The sequence below is a fragment of the Sinocyclocheilus anshuiensis genome, unplaced genomic scaffold, assembly GCF_001515605.1.
Source record: "Sinocyclocheilus anshuiensis isolate Anshui unplaced genomic scaffold, SAMN03320099.WGS_v1.1 scaffold1114, whole genome shotgun sequence".
NCBI lineage: Eukaryota > Metazoa > Chordata > Actinopteri > Cypriniformes > Cyprinidae > Sinocyclocheilus > Sinocyclocheilus anshuiensis.
The window spans coordinates 473,439-488,415 of record NW_015540838.1 but is presented as its reverse complement, the minus strand read 5'-3'; the positions used below and the strand labels follow the sequence as shown (position 1 = coordinate 488,415).

The 14,977-nt window shown below is 39.1% G+C and overlaps 1 protein-coding gene across 1 annotated transcript in view; it reads left to right on the top strand.

Annotated features, from left to right (window-relative positions):
- The window catches only part of LOC107687459 (vacuolar protein sorting-associated protein 13D-like), a 53,301-nt gene extending 42,321 nt beyond the window's left edge, over positions 1–10,980 (top strand). The window contains exons 66-70 of the mRNA XM_016484817.1: positions 1,566–1,698; positions 1,826–2,018; positions 5,847–5,978; positions 7,641–7,881; positions 9,536–10,980. Coding sequence (XP_016340303.1) covers positions 1,566–1,698; positions 1,826–2,018; positions 5,847–5,978; positions 7,641–7,881; positions 9,536–9,667 — 831 coding nt within the window. The 3' untranslated portion in view covers positions 9,668–10,980. The remainder of the gene's footprint in view (positions 1–1,565; positions 1,699–1,825; positions 2,019–5,846; positions 5,979–7,640; positions 7,882–9,535) is intronic.
- Positions 10,981–14,977: the final 3,997 nt, after the last annotated feature.

Genomic DNA, 14,977 nt, shown 5'->3' with positions numbered 1-14,977 from the left:
AAAAAAAAAGAAGAGAGGGAGGAGGAGGAGCAGAGAATCTGAGCTGGCCTTCAGATGAACTCACCAGGGACTTTGCTTGGAGGGGTCATCCCAAGTTCATGCCTGGCTTTTGCTTGAGTTCTGCAGAATGTGCCTTTGTTTATAAAGTGCTCCGGCTGCAGTAGGGAGCTCACTGGGCCTGTAACACAAACTCCCTTCCAAGAGGCACCTGCAGGGGACCTGAGGGGGGCCACTCTGGGCAAAGTCAGGTTAACTGTGCTAAGAGGGGGAAGCGCCACCCCATTAGACAAATTACAGCCTGACATATTTGACAGCTGGGTGAGATGGTGTGTAAAATCAGTAATCCATTAAATCAATGTGTATCCTCATAGTTCAGCAGTGGAAGGGTTTGAGAACCATGTTGGTTGCCCAGAAAGTGGCACCTTACAAATAATGTTCCCATTTTCAGTGACTGTAAGACATTAGAAATAAATATGTCTCATGAACTCACAGAAAAGTAGAATAGTTGATTTTCATGATTTTGTTTTGACTGTAATCTACAGTATAAACAGTTGAAGAACTACATGAACTTTTGCTGAAAATGAAACGGCAATCACAATACATCATGGATGTGTCCTAAAGTAGACAGTCCACTCCTTAAGGTCACTGCAGGCAGTTCACTCCTTAGGGTCACTGTGGGGGGTTTTCACTAACTGAAAAGGCCAGTGTCAGCAACTGTTCCAATGCCTGTTGTTATAAGGCCCGGACATACCAAGCCAACTTCAAAGAACGAGACTAAAAACAATGGTGTTGTTGCCTTGCATCAGCTTTGTCTGGACCAAAAAGCTGTGCTTGAACATGCACAGACTACATCCGACTGCAAACTAGCACATGCATTCTGCACCGGCGTGTAGGAATTAACTGTCTACATCAGCAGAGCTGATATTATCTATCTATAATATCAGTCTATATTCGTCATTCAAAAGGAGAAACCGAAACAAGAATATACAAGATATGCACAGATATATGAAACATGAACAAAGCAGCGCTTGCTTACCATTTTGAATATCAGTTATGTTGATAACTTTAATTTTAAGCAGCTCATGTTGTTACGAAAATATTTGCGTATTGGAATGCTCAGGTAAGATGATGTAACATTAGAACATCCAATCAGTTCTCAATCTCGTCAACGGCCCTGATGCTGATTCATGCTGAATCTGGCAAACTGCCGCCAACGTGAGCCCAACAATTACCGACGTGTGAAACACACCACAAAAACTAGCCCGACAGATGCTCGCCAATGACCTGACATTGGCCAACAGCCGACTGTCGGCTCGGTGTGTCCCGGCATTTGAATTATAAAAACTTTATAAATGTATTTCATGCTACATCTGGTTTGGACTGAATTGCTTGTTGGTACAATAAATTGATAGCATTGCATAATTATAGTATTGCCTTATTTTTAGATTGGGGTTTCATTATTAATTTAAGTGGCAATCTGTACAATATGAGAATTGTTCATTGTAGTAGATATAAGCTAGTATTCTTTTCTTTTGTTGCTGTTATATGTTTATCTGCCTGTTCAGTTTGCAGGTACCTTATCAGATGGATTGGGCAAGACAATGGACAATCGCCATCAGACTGAACGAGAGTGCATTCGCTATCATGGAGCCACTAGTGGAGAGCACCTAGTGGCAGGGATTCATGGTCTTGCTCATGGTACATCCGAATATTTGCATTTTAAATGCTCAATATTCAGGCACTTTATTGAACCATGAATTGTCTGCTCATATCAAACGAACCTAACTTGCTGTTTCACCCTCAAATTGGAATCAATGCTGTGTAGGCATCATTGGTGGTCTGACCAGTGTGATAACGTCAACAGTGGAGGGAGTGAAGACTGAGGGAGGTGTCAGTGGATTTTTCTCTGGTCTGGGGAAGGGATTGGTTGGCACAGTGACAAAACCTGTGGCAGGAGCCCTGGATTTTGCCTCAGAAACAGCACAAACTGTCCGAGACATGGCCAGCCTAAGCAACAGGTATTTTCTGCTCAACTATGTATTCAGGTTATTTTTTCTATTATGGAAGAGGATGACAGAAATATTTAGATGAATGCTTTTCCACGGCCTTCTGCATGGCCCTTTTCCAACAACAGGGTGCCGGAGCCAGTGGCCAAGCTGGAATACAAAACAACAAAACGGAAATATTCAAAACAAAAGCAGCAAATCAGTCATGGCATGATTGATGAAAAATAAGAAATGCTGCATTAATGTCACGTTGCACAGCAGCTCCAGTCACTTCATTTTCAATGTCTGTCTACAATTGTTAACATTTTGTTGGAATTTATTTTATATAAATTTTATTTGTTTTATCTTATGAACATTGCATCACATGCAGCTTGTGATTGCATCAAGTTATTTTTTTAAATTCTTAAAACTACTAACAGTCATAAACAAAGACCACAATGCAGCATGTTTGTAATGATGCAGTCAGTTACATCATTGTTCAGCTGGACATCGGTGGATTAAATCGTCTAGTTGAGCACTGGCTCTGGCACGAGAACCATCACCATTTCAGTGGAAAAGGGGTATATGTGGTTCAATGTTTATAGCTCTTACAACTTTGCAGAGCCTTCGTGACCTCTCTGTTGATGTGCCCATAAATCCCACCTGTCTTTTGATGAGTTTAGCTTGTGGCAATTCAAGCTCTACACTAATGAACACCTGCTAATGATCCAAAGCACAGTCCAAAACTGGTTTGAAGAACTTGCCTAATGTTTCAGGGTCTCACCTTCACTTCATACTCTAAAGCTAGCAGCTCTACCTGAGGTTTTGTGAGGGGGCCCAAAAGCTGGTCATATTATACAGGCAGTCTGGTATGTAAAGCCATTTGTTCTTCATCTGCTTATGTATATGTGCAGCAGGGAGTGTTTGTGGTTTTACTGCTCCAACTGGAGGAGGAATGAGTTTCCGGTCCTCTCACCATTCCCTTTCAATGGAGAGAGGCTGTGTGTGTGTCTGTGGAAAAGGGACCTGCTGGTGAACTGTGCAGTGAAGAGCTGGGGGAGTTTAAGGGAGAGGCATTCGGAGCGTGCCTGCCACAGTGCGGCCAAGAGTTCAGCCAGAGTTCACACAGAAAATGTGCAGGATTCGCGGGTCTCAGCGGACACAGTCTGACCCAGCTATCACATGTTCTCAAGTCTTCACATGCACTCTGTCTTGAAGGATCAATTTCTATGCATCAACAACTGGCCATGGTGATTCCCAGTTGAGCTTTCTTCCCTTCCCGTCTGAAACGTTCATGATATTTCCCACATTTTACACGTTCTCTCGCAAACAATGTCAGTAATGTCACTGTACTGTAGATTATGAAGTGTTTGTCTCCTGTATATGTATTATACATAACCTCTAAGATCACAAACAGGAAATAAACAAGTAAATGAGAAGCAGACTGAATCAAGGTCAGGAACAGTGGAAGTGTCCACACAATTCCACACACACACACACACACACATGCACATAACATACACCATTTCCCAACTGCACTATGCAATCCAGGCAGACTTCCAGAGGCAGCTCAATTACAGTCTCAAAACAAAGGCAAAGAAGTGCTGGGGGTTGACCTGGGGCAGCAGTAGGGGCTCAGACTTTGACTGAATAAGCACCCTGTTCCCCAACTTTAGCTGTCAGTTCAGTTTGGAAATGCATGCATTTTGTATTATCCCAACCTTTATTAGAGAAAGTCCCTCATGTGGTTTGCCTCTTGATGTGCATTTGAATGTCACCTTTGGCAAAGGCGTCAAGGAGAACTTTTCTGCCTTCATTAAATTTTGGCAAACCTCAAATTCCTCCTTTGTAAAAGATGACAGTACTTCTTCTGTGGCATTTAATCGAGACAATGGAATTAATACAACTGTGTTTTTTCTTGCCATTGTAAACAAAGGAGCATTTCTGATAATCTTACTGTACCTGCTAATTCTAACTTGTTTTGGAATCAGCATACTAAATACAAATCGATTACACAGTTGACCCACTGTTGACACAGTAAACCAAAGATAAGATCAGAAAGATAAGCAATATTAGTCAGCCAAGCCTGAAACATACCAGATGAGAAAATTTGATATCTCACCACAAGTCAAGTGTGTATATTTCAGTCAGACTTTTGCATAGCAAAGCTAACAGACCTCGATTATGTTATAACTCTGTTTCATCCAGCACGTATACACTTTAATCTGATCCTGGACAGCCAGTGTCCTAGAGTTTAGCTCCAACCTGCCCAAACACACTTGTCTGGAAATTTCTAGTAATCTTGAAGACGTTCATTACTGTGGGATAGTGACCCTCCAAGAGTAGACTTTGACAACTATGTTTTAATCAGACTACAGTTGTCCTTGCCGTTGTGCACTTGCTCATGCAACATTTATTTAAAAAAATATATCATGTGTCCTTGAGCAGACAAAGGAAAAAAGTAACTTAACTATGCATAAACCTGCTGTAGCTTGATTAAAACTGCATGTGACAGACCTTTCTTTGGGATAACAGAGATGGTGGCCTAATTTGCCTGTATTTCAGCAGGCATGCTTTTAGTGGCTGTGTCAGTGGAGAACTAAGTTAAACACCTACATTCAGCAGCTTCTACATCACGCCCGCCCTCAACCCATTTTGCTCATGATCTTTCTCGGAAAGGAGCAAGAAGTAAGAGCTGTTTGTTTGCACCCATTGACGGCTGACTGGCTGGGCTCCAAGCCCTGTGCCTGACCTAGAGTTGAACTCTATTGTTCCAATCCCACAATCGGGTGCGGGGCATTGTGCTTGATCGCCTCCAGAGCAGTGGGAGAGGCTGGAGAGAAAGAGAGGTTAAGAGTCTCTGTGGGTCTGTTACAGTCCTGTCATTTACAGGGCCAGATCTCATGACTTATGGTTATGATTATGAACTGTGGCTTGCTGTCAAAAAAAGAGCCAAGTCCATGTGGAAGTTCTGGCTTTTCTAAGGAAAAACAACAAACATTCTCCTTAATATGTCGTAATGAAGTAACCAGTGGCTTTGGAATATTGATTTAGTTGCTAATGCTAAAATTTGCCAAGGTGCTGCTGTTTTTGATTGCATGACATCAGCAGAGTTGATAGCAAGTTCAATTAGTCACTTGGTTTTTGTTTTCAATATTAAAGGCTTGATGTGAAATGCAAAAGAGGTTGCAAATGTGACCCACTTCGAGACTTCTTTATTCCCAGCGCCTTGCATTCTGAGTTCTAGATGAACAGAGGCAGCTGCATTCACCCAGGCTTCAGTTTAAACAGAACAGAGAAATGCAGTACACTGCCGTCTTTGTGAATCAACTGGAAACCATCAGCTCTAATCAAATGCCTGCTGGCCCAGATTCAAGCCAGATGTAGGAATTCCACTTGGCCCACCAGTGGCAGCCGAAAAGAAGAGAGGAGTTGTTTGCAGGAGAAGCAAGACCCAAGCTTTGCATTGGCGCTGCTGGCTAGTCCCATTAGCTTTGGCCAGGACCACCAGAACTCTGGAGCTATCATGCCATTGACCATAGATTGAACTGCACACCTATAACCAACACAGTGTGCTTGATTGTGTAACAGTTGAATGACATGATATATTGGCAGGATATCACCTTAGGCATAGCAGGAGTCCGAGTATGTGGGTTTCTTGGACTGTGCCACAACAGGTGTTATTTCAAGAGACTCAGTTGTACTCTTTTAACGGGAACCGGGGGGGAAAGAGAAAAAAAGTCCAGTCTTTCCAGTAAAAAGGTGCTTCATTCCAATTTGGATTCCACAATGTTAACTTACCTCTAAAGGCTGTTGGTTTTGTAAGTAATGATCCTTATGTGTTTTGTGTGCTTGTTTCAGGCTGAGCGTGCAGCGAGTAAGGAAGCCACGCTGCTGTAAGGGCCCTCAGGGGCTGCTGCCTCGCTTCTCCTCCCTACAAGCAGATGGACAAGAACAGCTATTTCACTTAACGGACAATATCCACTCTGAATAGTGAGTATCTTCTCTGATGGTAATGATAAGTTGTTCTGTAAAATTTTTCCAATCGTTTCTTTGTTATTGAATGTAGGATTTAAAGAAGAAAAAAAAAAACGAAAAATTTGAAGCACATTTTCTAGATGGTTCTACCAGTTCAAGAAACCCAAACTGTAGGTACATTGTTTTTAGTCTTTGGTTGGAAGCATCAGAGCTTGTTTCTGTTTTCAAAGTGAGATAGAAAAGACATTTATCACCAAAGAGGCCAATCCATCCAGATCAGCAGACCCCATGTTGGCCCACATGACCTCTCTCCTCAGAGGTGCCACACAGGCCATTAGTCTTCTCAGCTGCAGCCTTCACACTCTCATCCTTTCTTCCCTCTCACACAATGGAACTGCCTTAATGTTGCCTGTTTAATTTGATGTACTAATCTTCGATTCTCTGAACATAGTCTAGGGTTGTGCCTATAGACGATAGTATCGTGTATCGACGATAGCAGATGTCTTTGTCGATAGTCAAGACGATATTAGGCTCATTCTCCTATTAATGCATTAAATAATAATATTAATAATAATTATTATTATTAGGCAGCCTATTAGAATTTGGCTATTATTATCAAATTGCCCTGCTTTTTCATTCAGCACTGTATTTCACACACGCGCACGCAAATGAGCCAGTGAAGGAGTCTCCAACCACAAACACAGACACATATCGTCTGCTGATATAAGGTATTTCGTTGCACTTTAAAAAGTCATCTGAACGGCCTGTGTATGTGCAATATTTTAACCGAGCCCTCACTAACTGAGTTTAATGCCACAGTTATGTTAGAACACATTTCACTCTTGTTTCTGTGGCGGTGCGTCGGGCTCATCATGGAGTGCGCGGTCCGGAGCGCTGTATGACTGATGTAACGTTATCTGTTTAATTTAAATTTACTCCAAATATATGAACTTACCTGTTTTAAATACTTTATATTTAACGTGTTCGTTTATGTCCAATATTTAGTGTTTAACTGTTGGTCTTTAAAATTAATCTACTTTTGATTTTCACCGTTGACTGATTTTGCAGACCTTTTATACTGATAACTTCCGTGCGTCGATGCGGCAAACTTGTCACAGGACACGCGGTCCTAATAGCGATGTATGACTGTAGTATCCGAATATATATGAACTAGCTGTTTTAAATATTTTTGTATTTAACATGTTAGTTTATCAGTATGTTTGAAAGTATATTATTTAGATTTGTGGTGCTTCCATAGGCTCCCTCTCTCTCTCACGCGCTGTTTAAAACACCAAATAGTTATGAAATAGCCTACGACAAGTACAGCGCGTCTCTCTCTTGCCCGCACCCACCCATGCACGATAATATCGTCTATCGGCGATCTCACGGACTGGCGATATGACGATTTGAAAAATGACCATATCGCCCAACACTAACATAGTCTATGCGTTGAATAGCACGCTTGACTTAATCCTTTTTCATTTATTGCATAGTTCATAATTTTTACAGATTTGATCGGAATCCATGAGTGAATTTGGTCTGAATTGAATCATAGCACATCTGCTTTGCTATTATGCAATTTAAATTGAATTAACCCAGATTTTGCCAGGGCATAACACCATTTCTGTTCTTTGTAAAGCGATGATGTAACGATCATATGCCTGTTTTCTTCTGTAGTTTCATTGCAGTGGAGCCCATAGACACATACTGTGTGCTGATCTCCTCCAAAGTGGTATATTTCCTCAAGCCTGGAGAATTTGTGGATCGTGATGCAATCTTTTTAGAGGTCAAATATGATGATCTCTATCATTGTCTGGTGTCCAAGGACCATGGGAAAGTATATGTACAGCTTACTAAGAAAGCAGAAAACACCAGTAGTGGAGTGGCCATTCCAGGTCCATCACACCAGAAACCTATGGTAAGAGACGTGTCATCACCTCCATGTATGTATACATATATTTTTGAAGTATTAATATCACTAGAATTTTTGTAATAGCATAAAAACAGACATTACTTATGTTTGGGGATTGAATTTCCAGCAATAATGATGATATACTATTACTGTATTATGAAAATACATGATTTTGCCATTTTCTGCCGGATCGGGTATTGGTCAGACGAGACCGATCCAAATCCGATATTGTGCGTATACTATTCTGTTATTGTTAAGCCCCACGAAAAGAACAAAAACATTATAAAGCGCCATAAATAGGCACCATAAGAACCATAAATAAAGATTCCGTGCACTATATTCCAAGTGTTCTGAAGCCGTTCCATAGTTTAATATGAGGTACAGATGAATATTTAAGTCGTTAAATTCAAGTTCGCATAAACTCTTCTCTCCGCTGCGGCTGTCAGTCATTCTCCATTCAGCCTTCAAACTGCGTGTCGTGTTTGGTTACGACACTCAAGACAATGAAACTCTCTCCAAGATGCATAAAACAGGGATTAAAGTTCCGTCGCTACGATGGATTTCCGTCAGTTCATAAAGACAGTCACTTGCATCATTCCTGAATGATTCAGCCGTTTGAACGAATCAACTGAATTAATGATTCAGTGATAAAATCAGTGACTTACCGCCACCTGCTGGCGGATTTAGTTTCATTTTTAGCCTATAATTTCAGTTATTTAAATCATATTTCTGCATTCAAAATTTTATATTTAAAACAATCTCCACATGAATTCATGAATTTAATTGCACTCATGCTACCTCTGAGCCTAAAAATAAAGTTCTGATAAAAGAACTTTATCTAGCTGAAATTTAGTGCCGTTTCTAAATCATGTTACTTTCTACCGGGTGTCTGTTAGATCACAACACTGACTGGAATAGAGAACACTATGAATTGTTCTTCACGTGCACACTGTAACTGAAATTTAAAACTGGCAACACTGATAAGCGCTTTGTGCCGCTCTGTATTGGAGCCTTTTTATATAATACTTTTGCACAATGAAAGATTATTAATAGCCTTTCTTGTTCTGTACTATCTATCATATGTTGCTGCCTCATTACTGTGGTATACATTTAAAAGAAATGTCTTTTAATTTTATAGTATATATTTACTTGTTTTTTATAAATGTATTTTACAACAATACAAAGACCAATGTTTAACATTTTACCAGATTTAGTTCTACACTTATTCACTTTTATTTGTTCCCCACTAAATAATGCTTTTTCACTAAATGTTTAGATTTTATCAAATTATTGTGCACTCAAGATTTTTCTAGAGTAACTTTTGCTGCTAAATTATCCACTAACCTAGTTTATAATATAACCTAGTATTTTTGTCAGATTGATGATATATTTTTTTAATTTGTTATTTTTCTTAATAATGAGGTTGTCTGTATTTAGTAGATTATTTAACACACAAAAGAGTGATGATCAGGCCAACACACAGAGGTATAAAAAATTCTACTTGATTTAAGAAAAAAAATAGCGCTGCTATCAGATCGTTATCGGCCGATACTCAGACTTTTTGGTATTGGATCGGATTGGTTCGGTTCTGAAAAAATGGTATCGGTGCATCCCTATTCCAAATGTCCAACTTCAAATGTCATTTGTTGTTTCTCCATAGGTCCATGTGAAAAGTGAGAGCCTTGCCATCAAGATTTCACAAGAAATCAATTACGCCAAGAGCCTTTACTATGAACAGCAGCTCATGCTGCCTCCCAGTGAGAATGAGAATATCTTATTATTAGACTCTTAACTACACTGACCCGCAGGGTAGAAGGTGTTTCTTGCTCATTTTTCAACAGCTACTTCTTTTTTCTATTTCTTTGGAAGGACGGTAATAAATCAGCAGAGCGTGATCACCCATTTAAGCCAGTGTTTGTGCCATGCTCACAGCATGTGGTTTGTTCAGTGATGCAAACTAGTCTAGGGCTGCTGTAAGATCCGGCAAGCACAGATTTAACTTCAATATATGCAAGCATTTTAAGTTCTTTGCAGACCTTAGAAGTATAATTAATTTTGTTTATTTTACGACTGGTAAAATAACTGGTGTTTGCTGCTAGATGTACACGGCTATTCTGACACTGTATATGTTTGTGTATAGATTCTCTATGTACATATATAGGCACACACCAGTAGGACTATCTGCCATGTATATATAATGTTGAAAATAAGAATATGCTATGAAATTAATCTTGGATTGTTGTACAAAACTGCCTTTAAAAGAAAGTAAATTTTGCTCTGAATATGTGAGTGATTGGAGGTTGATTGAATGATTGAATTGCACTGATACAAATGTAGGAAACTTGAGCTGCTCTCACCATTCCCCGGTGAGCCAACATTAACACAAACACACAATACAGAGAATGAGTGTTGTAAATACTGTCATTGCATTTTTCACCTCTCCACATACAGTCCACCCGCAAATACATCTGTCTGATGTTTTTCTTCCCCCAGTCTCTTATTTTCTTGTCTTCTATTTCCAATTTAAGGAAGGTAATGAAAAATAAGAATGAACAATTTCATGTTTCTTCATTTTTCTAGTTTCCCCTAAGATCTTTTACAAGTTCAAGCGTAAGATATGAAACACATTTAATCTGTTATTTTCACATCACAAAGAGACAATAATTTATTGTATTTCATTTTTCTCCATCTCAAACACTTATTTTACTCACTGTTTTAAATTGAACATTATCAAGTAATTCATTAAGTTTCACTGAATGAATCTATTCATTTTAAGTTGTTACAAGTTGCTACCAAAGATCAGACATGTTTTCTCTTTTAAAGTGTTACCTTCCTCGCTTATACATATACTGGTCTATCAAAAAAATTTAGATTTTTAACTTCTGTGACAGTGCCTCTGAAAACACTGGTCAGTATAATTTAGGATAATATGAACAATACACCTAATGTGTTTTCGAAGTTGTCTGTTATATTTAAATATTGATATGTTGAATACAACCCTACAAAGCTGGTTTCCTCTATAACTGCTCAAAACTGCAAAGTAAATATAGTGTGTAAATTTGTTTTAATATGCAAATGTATAAAGCAAAATAAAAGTTATGGTTTAACACAGTATTTGTAATTGTTTTTTTTTTTTCCAAAAATGAGGGGGGGGGGTTCTTATTCTTTATTGGTATGATATATATGCTGCTCTTTATAGTTATTTTATTTTTATTTTTTTTACATGTGCTTTATCCAATGTTTCTTCTTGGTGTATCAGAAAATATGTGACCCGTGCTGGCAAAATGAGTCGGTCAAAGTGAAAAATGTCGACTTAGACATTTTCACAGATGAGTTCATTAAACCCTCATCTAGCGATCCCAGTGCTCCAAATAGCAATTAAACATCTAGAATTATCGTTATTTGTACATTTTCTCCGCTCGCTTCTCGCGGTGACTGTCATCCGAAGAAGCGCCCGATCACGATAAATATACACAGCAGTCACGTGCACACATCAAAGGGGGCTTGACTGAGCACCTGCCCTTTTTCTTCCTCGAGAGAAAGTGCCCTTTTTTCTGGGGAGTTTTTTTTTGTATTTTTTTTTCCCCAACTGAATGAATATATACAGGTGCATCTCAATAAATTAGTTCATTTATTTCAGTAATTCAACTCAAATTGTGAAACTCGTGTATTAAATAAATTCAATGCACACAGACTGAAGTAGTTTAAGTCTTTGGTTCTTTTAATTGTGATGATTTTGGCTCACATTTAACAAAAACCCACCAATTCACTATCTCAACAAATTAGAATACTTCATAAGACCAATAAAAAAAACATTTTTAGTGAATTGTTGGCCTTCTGGAAAGTATGTTCATTTACTGTACATGTACTCAATATTTGGTAGGGGCTCCTTTTGCTTTAATTACTGCCTCAATTCGGCGTGGCATGGAGGTGATCAGTTTGTGGCACTGCTGAGGTGGTATGGAAGCCCAGGTTTCTTTGACAGTGGCCTTCAGCTCATCTGCATTTTTTGGTCTCTTGTTTCTCATTTTCCTCTTGACAATACCCTATAGATTCTCTATGGGGTTCAGGTCTGGTGAGTTTGCTGGCCAGTCAAGCACACCAACACCATGGTCATTTAACCAACTTCTGGTGCTTTTGGCAGTGTGGGCAGGTGCCAAATCCTGCTGGAAAATGAAATCAGCATCTTCAAAAAGCTGGTCAGCAGAAGGAAGCATGAAGTGCTCCAAAATTTCTTGGTAAACTAGTGCAGTGACGTTGGTTTTCAAAAAACGATAGAGTTGATAGAGTCAGCAAAGTCCATTTTAAAGGGGTCATATGATGCGATTTCAATTTGTCCTTTCTCTTTGGAGTGTTACAAGCTCTTGGTGCATAAAGAAGATCTGTAAAGTTGCAAAGACTAAAGTCTCAAATCCAAAGAGATATTCTTTATAAAAGTTGAGTCAGCCACGCCTACCTAAAACTGCTCGTTCTAACACGCCCCCACATATCTACGTCACTATATCGGCGGCGTTATGCAACTCTTCCCACATCTTCACGCAAAGAAAGAAGGCGTAACTTTTCTTCTCGCTGTAGTATTGTTGCCGCCGCCGCCATGTCATGAAGACACTGTGTGCTTCGTTGTGAAAGCGAAACTACTTTGTTTGGCCTTCCAAAAGAGGACGATATCGCTTCGTCGTGCTTAGAGCTGATCCGTGCTGGTCGCTGAGGAAATTCTTCAACTTCGCGCTGTCGATCGCCGGATCGGCTTTCACCGTGGACGAAGTGGAGTGGACTTACAATATGGTAAGGGATGTAACATTTCCGTCACACGCTTGAGGAATTCGGCCAATCACAATGCACTGGATAGCTGGCCAATCAGAGCACACCTCGCTTTTCAGACCGATGAGCTTTGTAAAAATCAACACGTTTCAGAAAGGCGGGGCATAGAGGAGAAACAATAATGTACAGTATGTGGAAAATAATGTGTTTTTTTAACTTTAAACCACATAAACACATTTCATTACACCAAATACACAAAATAATGTTCTTTTTAGCAGCATCATATTTTTACTTTAAGAAAAATCGAGTTAAAGTTTTCTGAAGGTTCCAAAGCAAATCACCTGAAGCCTTGCATCTTTTCCTCCAGTTCTTAATGATAATTACAATATCACAATATATCTATTTTTCTTTTATCTTTGTTATTATAAATAAGAACAGATGCCAAAAAACAAACAAACAGTAGGAACAATATAAGAAAAAAACAAATAATGCTTTAAAGTCACCATGAAATCAAAATGGAAAATTCTTATTTTTTAATGGAATACTGTAGTGTTTATTATAAATAATGTATCTGTGCACTTCATTATTTTAAAAAAATATATTGAAAGGATATTAGGATATTACCACAACATTACTCTTAGGACATCGCAAACTATTTTTTTTATTAATATGACTTAACGGAGGATGCGCTCAGTCATTCAGGCAGTCTCTCTCTCTCTCTCTGCGGCAGAAGGAGGGGGAGAGTCAGAGTGCGAGAGAGTCGTTTCTGCCCTCTACATAGCGCTGCCTTGATTCCCATGATTCCCAATGCCTGTGCTCTCTCTCTCTCTCTCTCTCTCTCTCTCTCTCTCTCTCTCTCGCGCACTCTGTTAGGTTTGTTTTGTGCCATTGATCGTCGTCGTCGTTGTCTTCCTCAATAAATAAAAAAATGTCTTCATGCTAGGGTGTCGGCGGTGAATCCAGTGGAGAGAAATCCCCCCACGACTAACTGCAAACTGGCATTCAGATCTGCCTCCATTTTGTTAGCAACGCCCCAACGATCCAATCAATTCCCGAAGGATGAAATCAAGTCCCGCCCTCTCATTTCAGATGCCGTTTCACTCGGATATACGTCACAGTAGATAAGAAAAGACAATCGCAACTTCCGTTTCATGCTGACTTTAAACAAAAGCATTCAAGTAAGAAAAGCAAATAATCAAATGTAAAAATACCTTTAGTGTGTTCATTACAAATAAATTGATTATTAAAACTAGCAAGTGATTATTAAGAGCAGCAAGTGATTCCCTCTTTTCTTTTATTGTTAGATTAACATTAATGAGACAGACGACCTATATATTAAGACCTACTGTAATGGACGGATCTAATATAATGTTACACATCAGATGTTTTTCCCCAACAGTTCCCCAAACGTTCACTTAAGACATAACAGATTATGTTTGTTTGAATACTTAAATAGCTACTGTAATTCTGTGTAACAGGGACGTGCACAGACATTTTGAGGGGCAGGGGCTCAAGTGGGGAAAGGGCACTACTCATATTTATTTAAATTTTTTTCTAAATAAAACATTAAATATATTAGGGGTGTGCGATATTGACAAAAAAATATATCTCAATATTTTCTGGGATCTTATCGATTATCGATAATGATAATTAGACGATATTTTGCTGAATGTGTTATTGTGCTGGAAAACCAACGTCACTGCACCCGTTTACCAAGAAATTTTGGAGCACTTCATGCTTCCTTCTGCTGACCAGCTTTTTGAAGATGTTCGCTCAACCCTCTTTATTCAAGTCCAAGTATGGCGCGAACTAGTTGACGACGGTGTTTATTCTGGCGAGATGTAAGAAAGGATAATTGCTTCTAATATAGCTGTGGATTAAAGATATAAAAATGTATGTAATATGAGACAAAATCTCTGGCATTATACGTGATTTTTTTCTGTAACTTTTTTTTTTTTTTTTTTAGTTAAACATGGCTGCATTTCCAAACACTTTCGGCGCGTCTGAAATCGCATACTTTCTTATTAAGGCAGGCGTACACGGTGCGATTCTGAAGGTCGGAACGCCGTGAGCTCTGGCACGTCACTTTTTTTTGTAGCAGGCGGCTTGTGACGTCCAAAAAAAAAAAAAACGAAGACAAAGTACATGGCAAAGAGAATGGCTGAAAAGCAGAGAAAAGCGTGGACTTTCTGTTCTTCATAGAACTCGAGTAGGCCATTTCTGAATTTCTGCTAGTTTTGCCGGAAATACAACAGGCATATTCATTCATAAAGCTGAACGGCAAATTTGGCACATTCGGAATAACAAATAAAAAATAGAACTGTATAATTAAACTAAAATT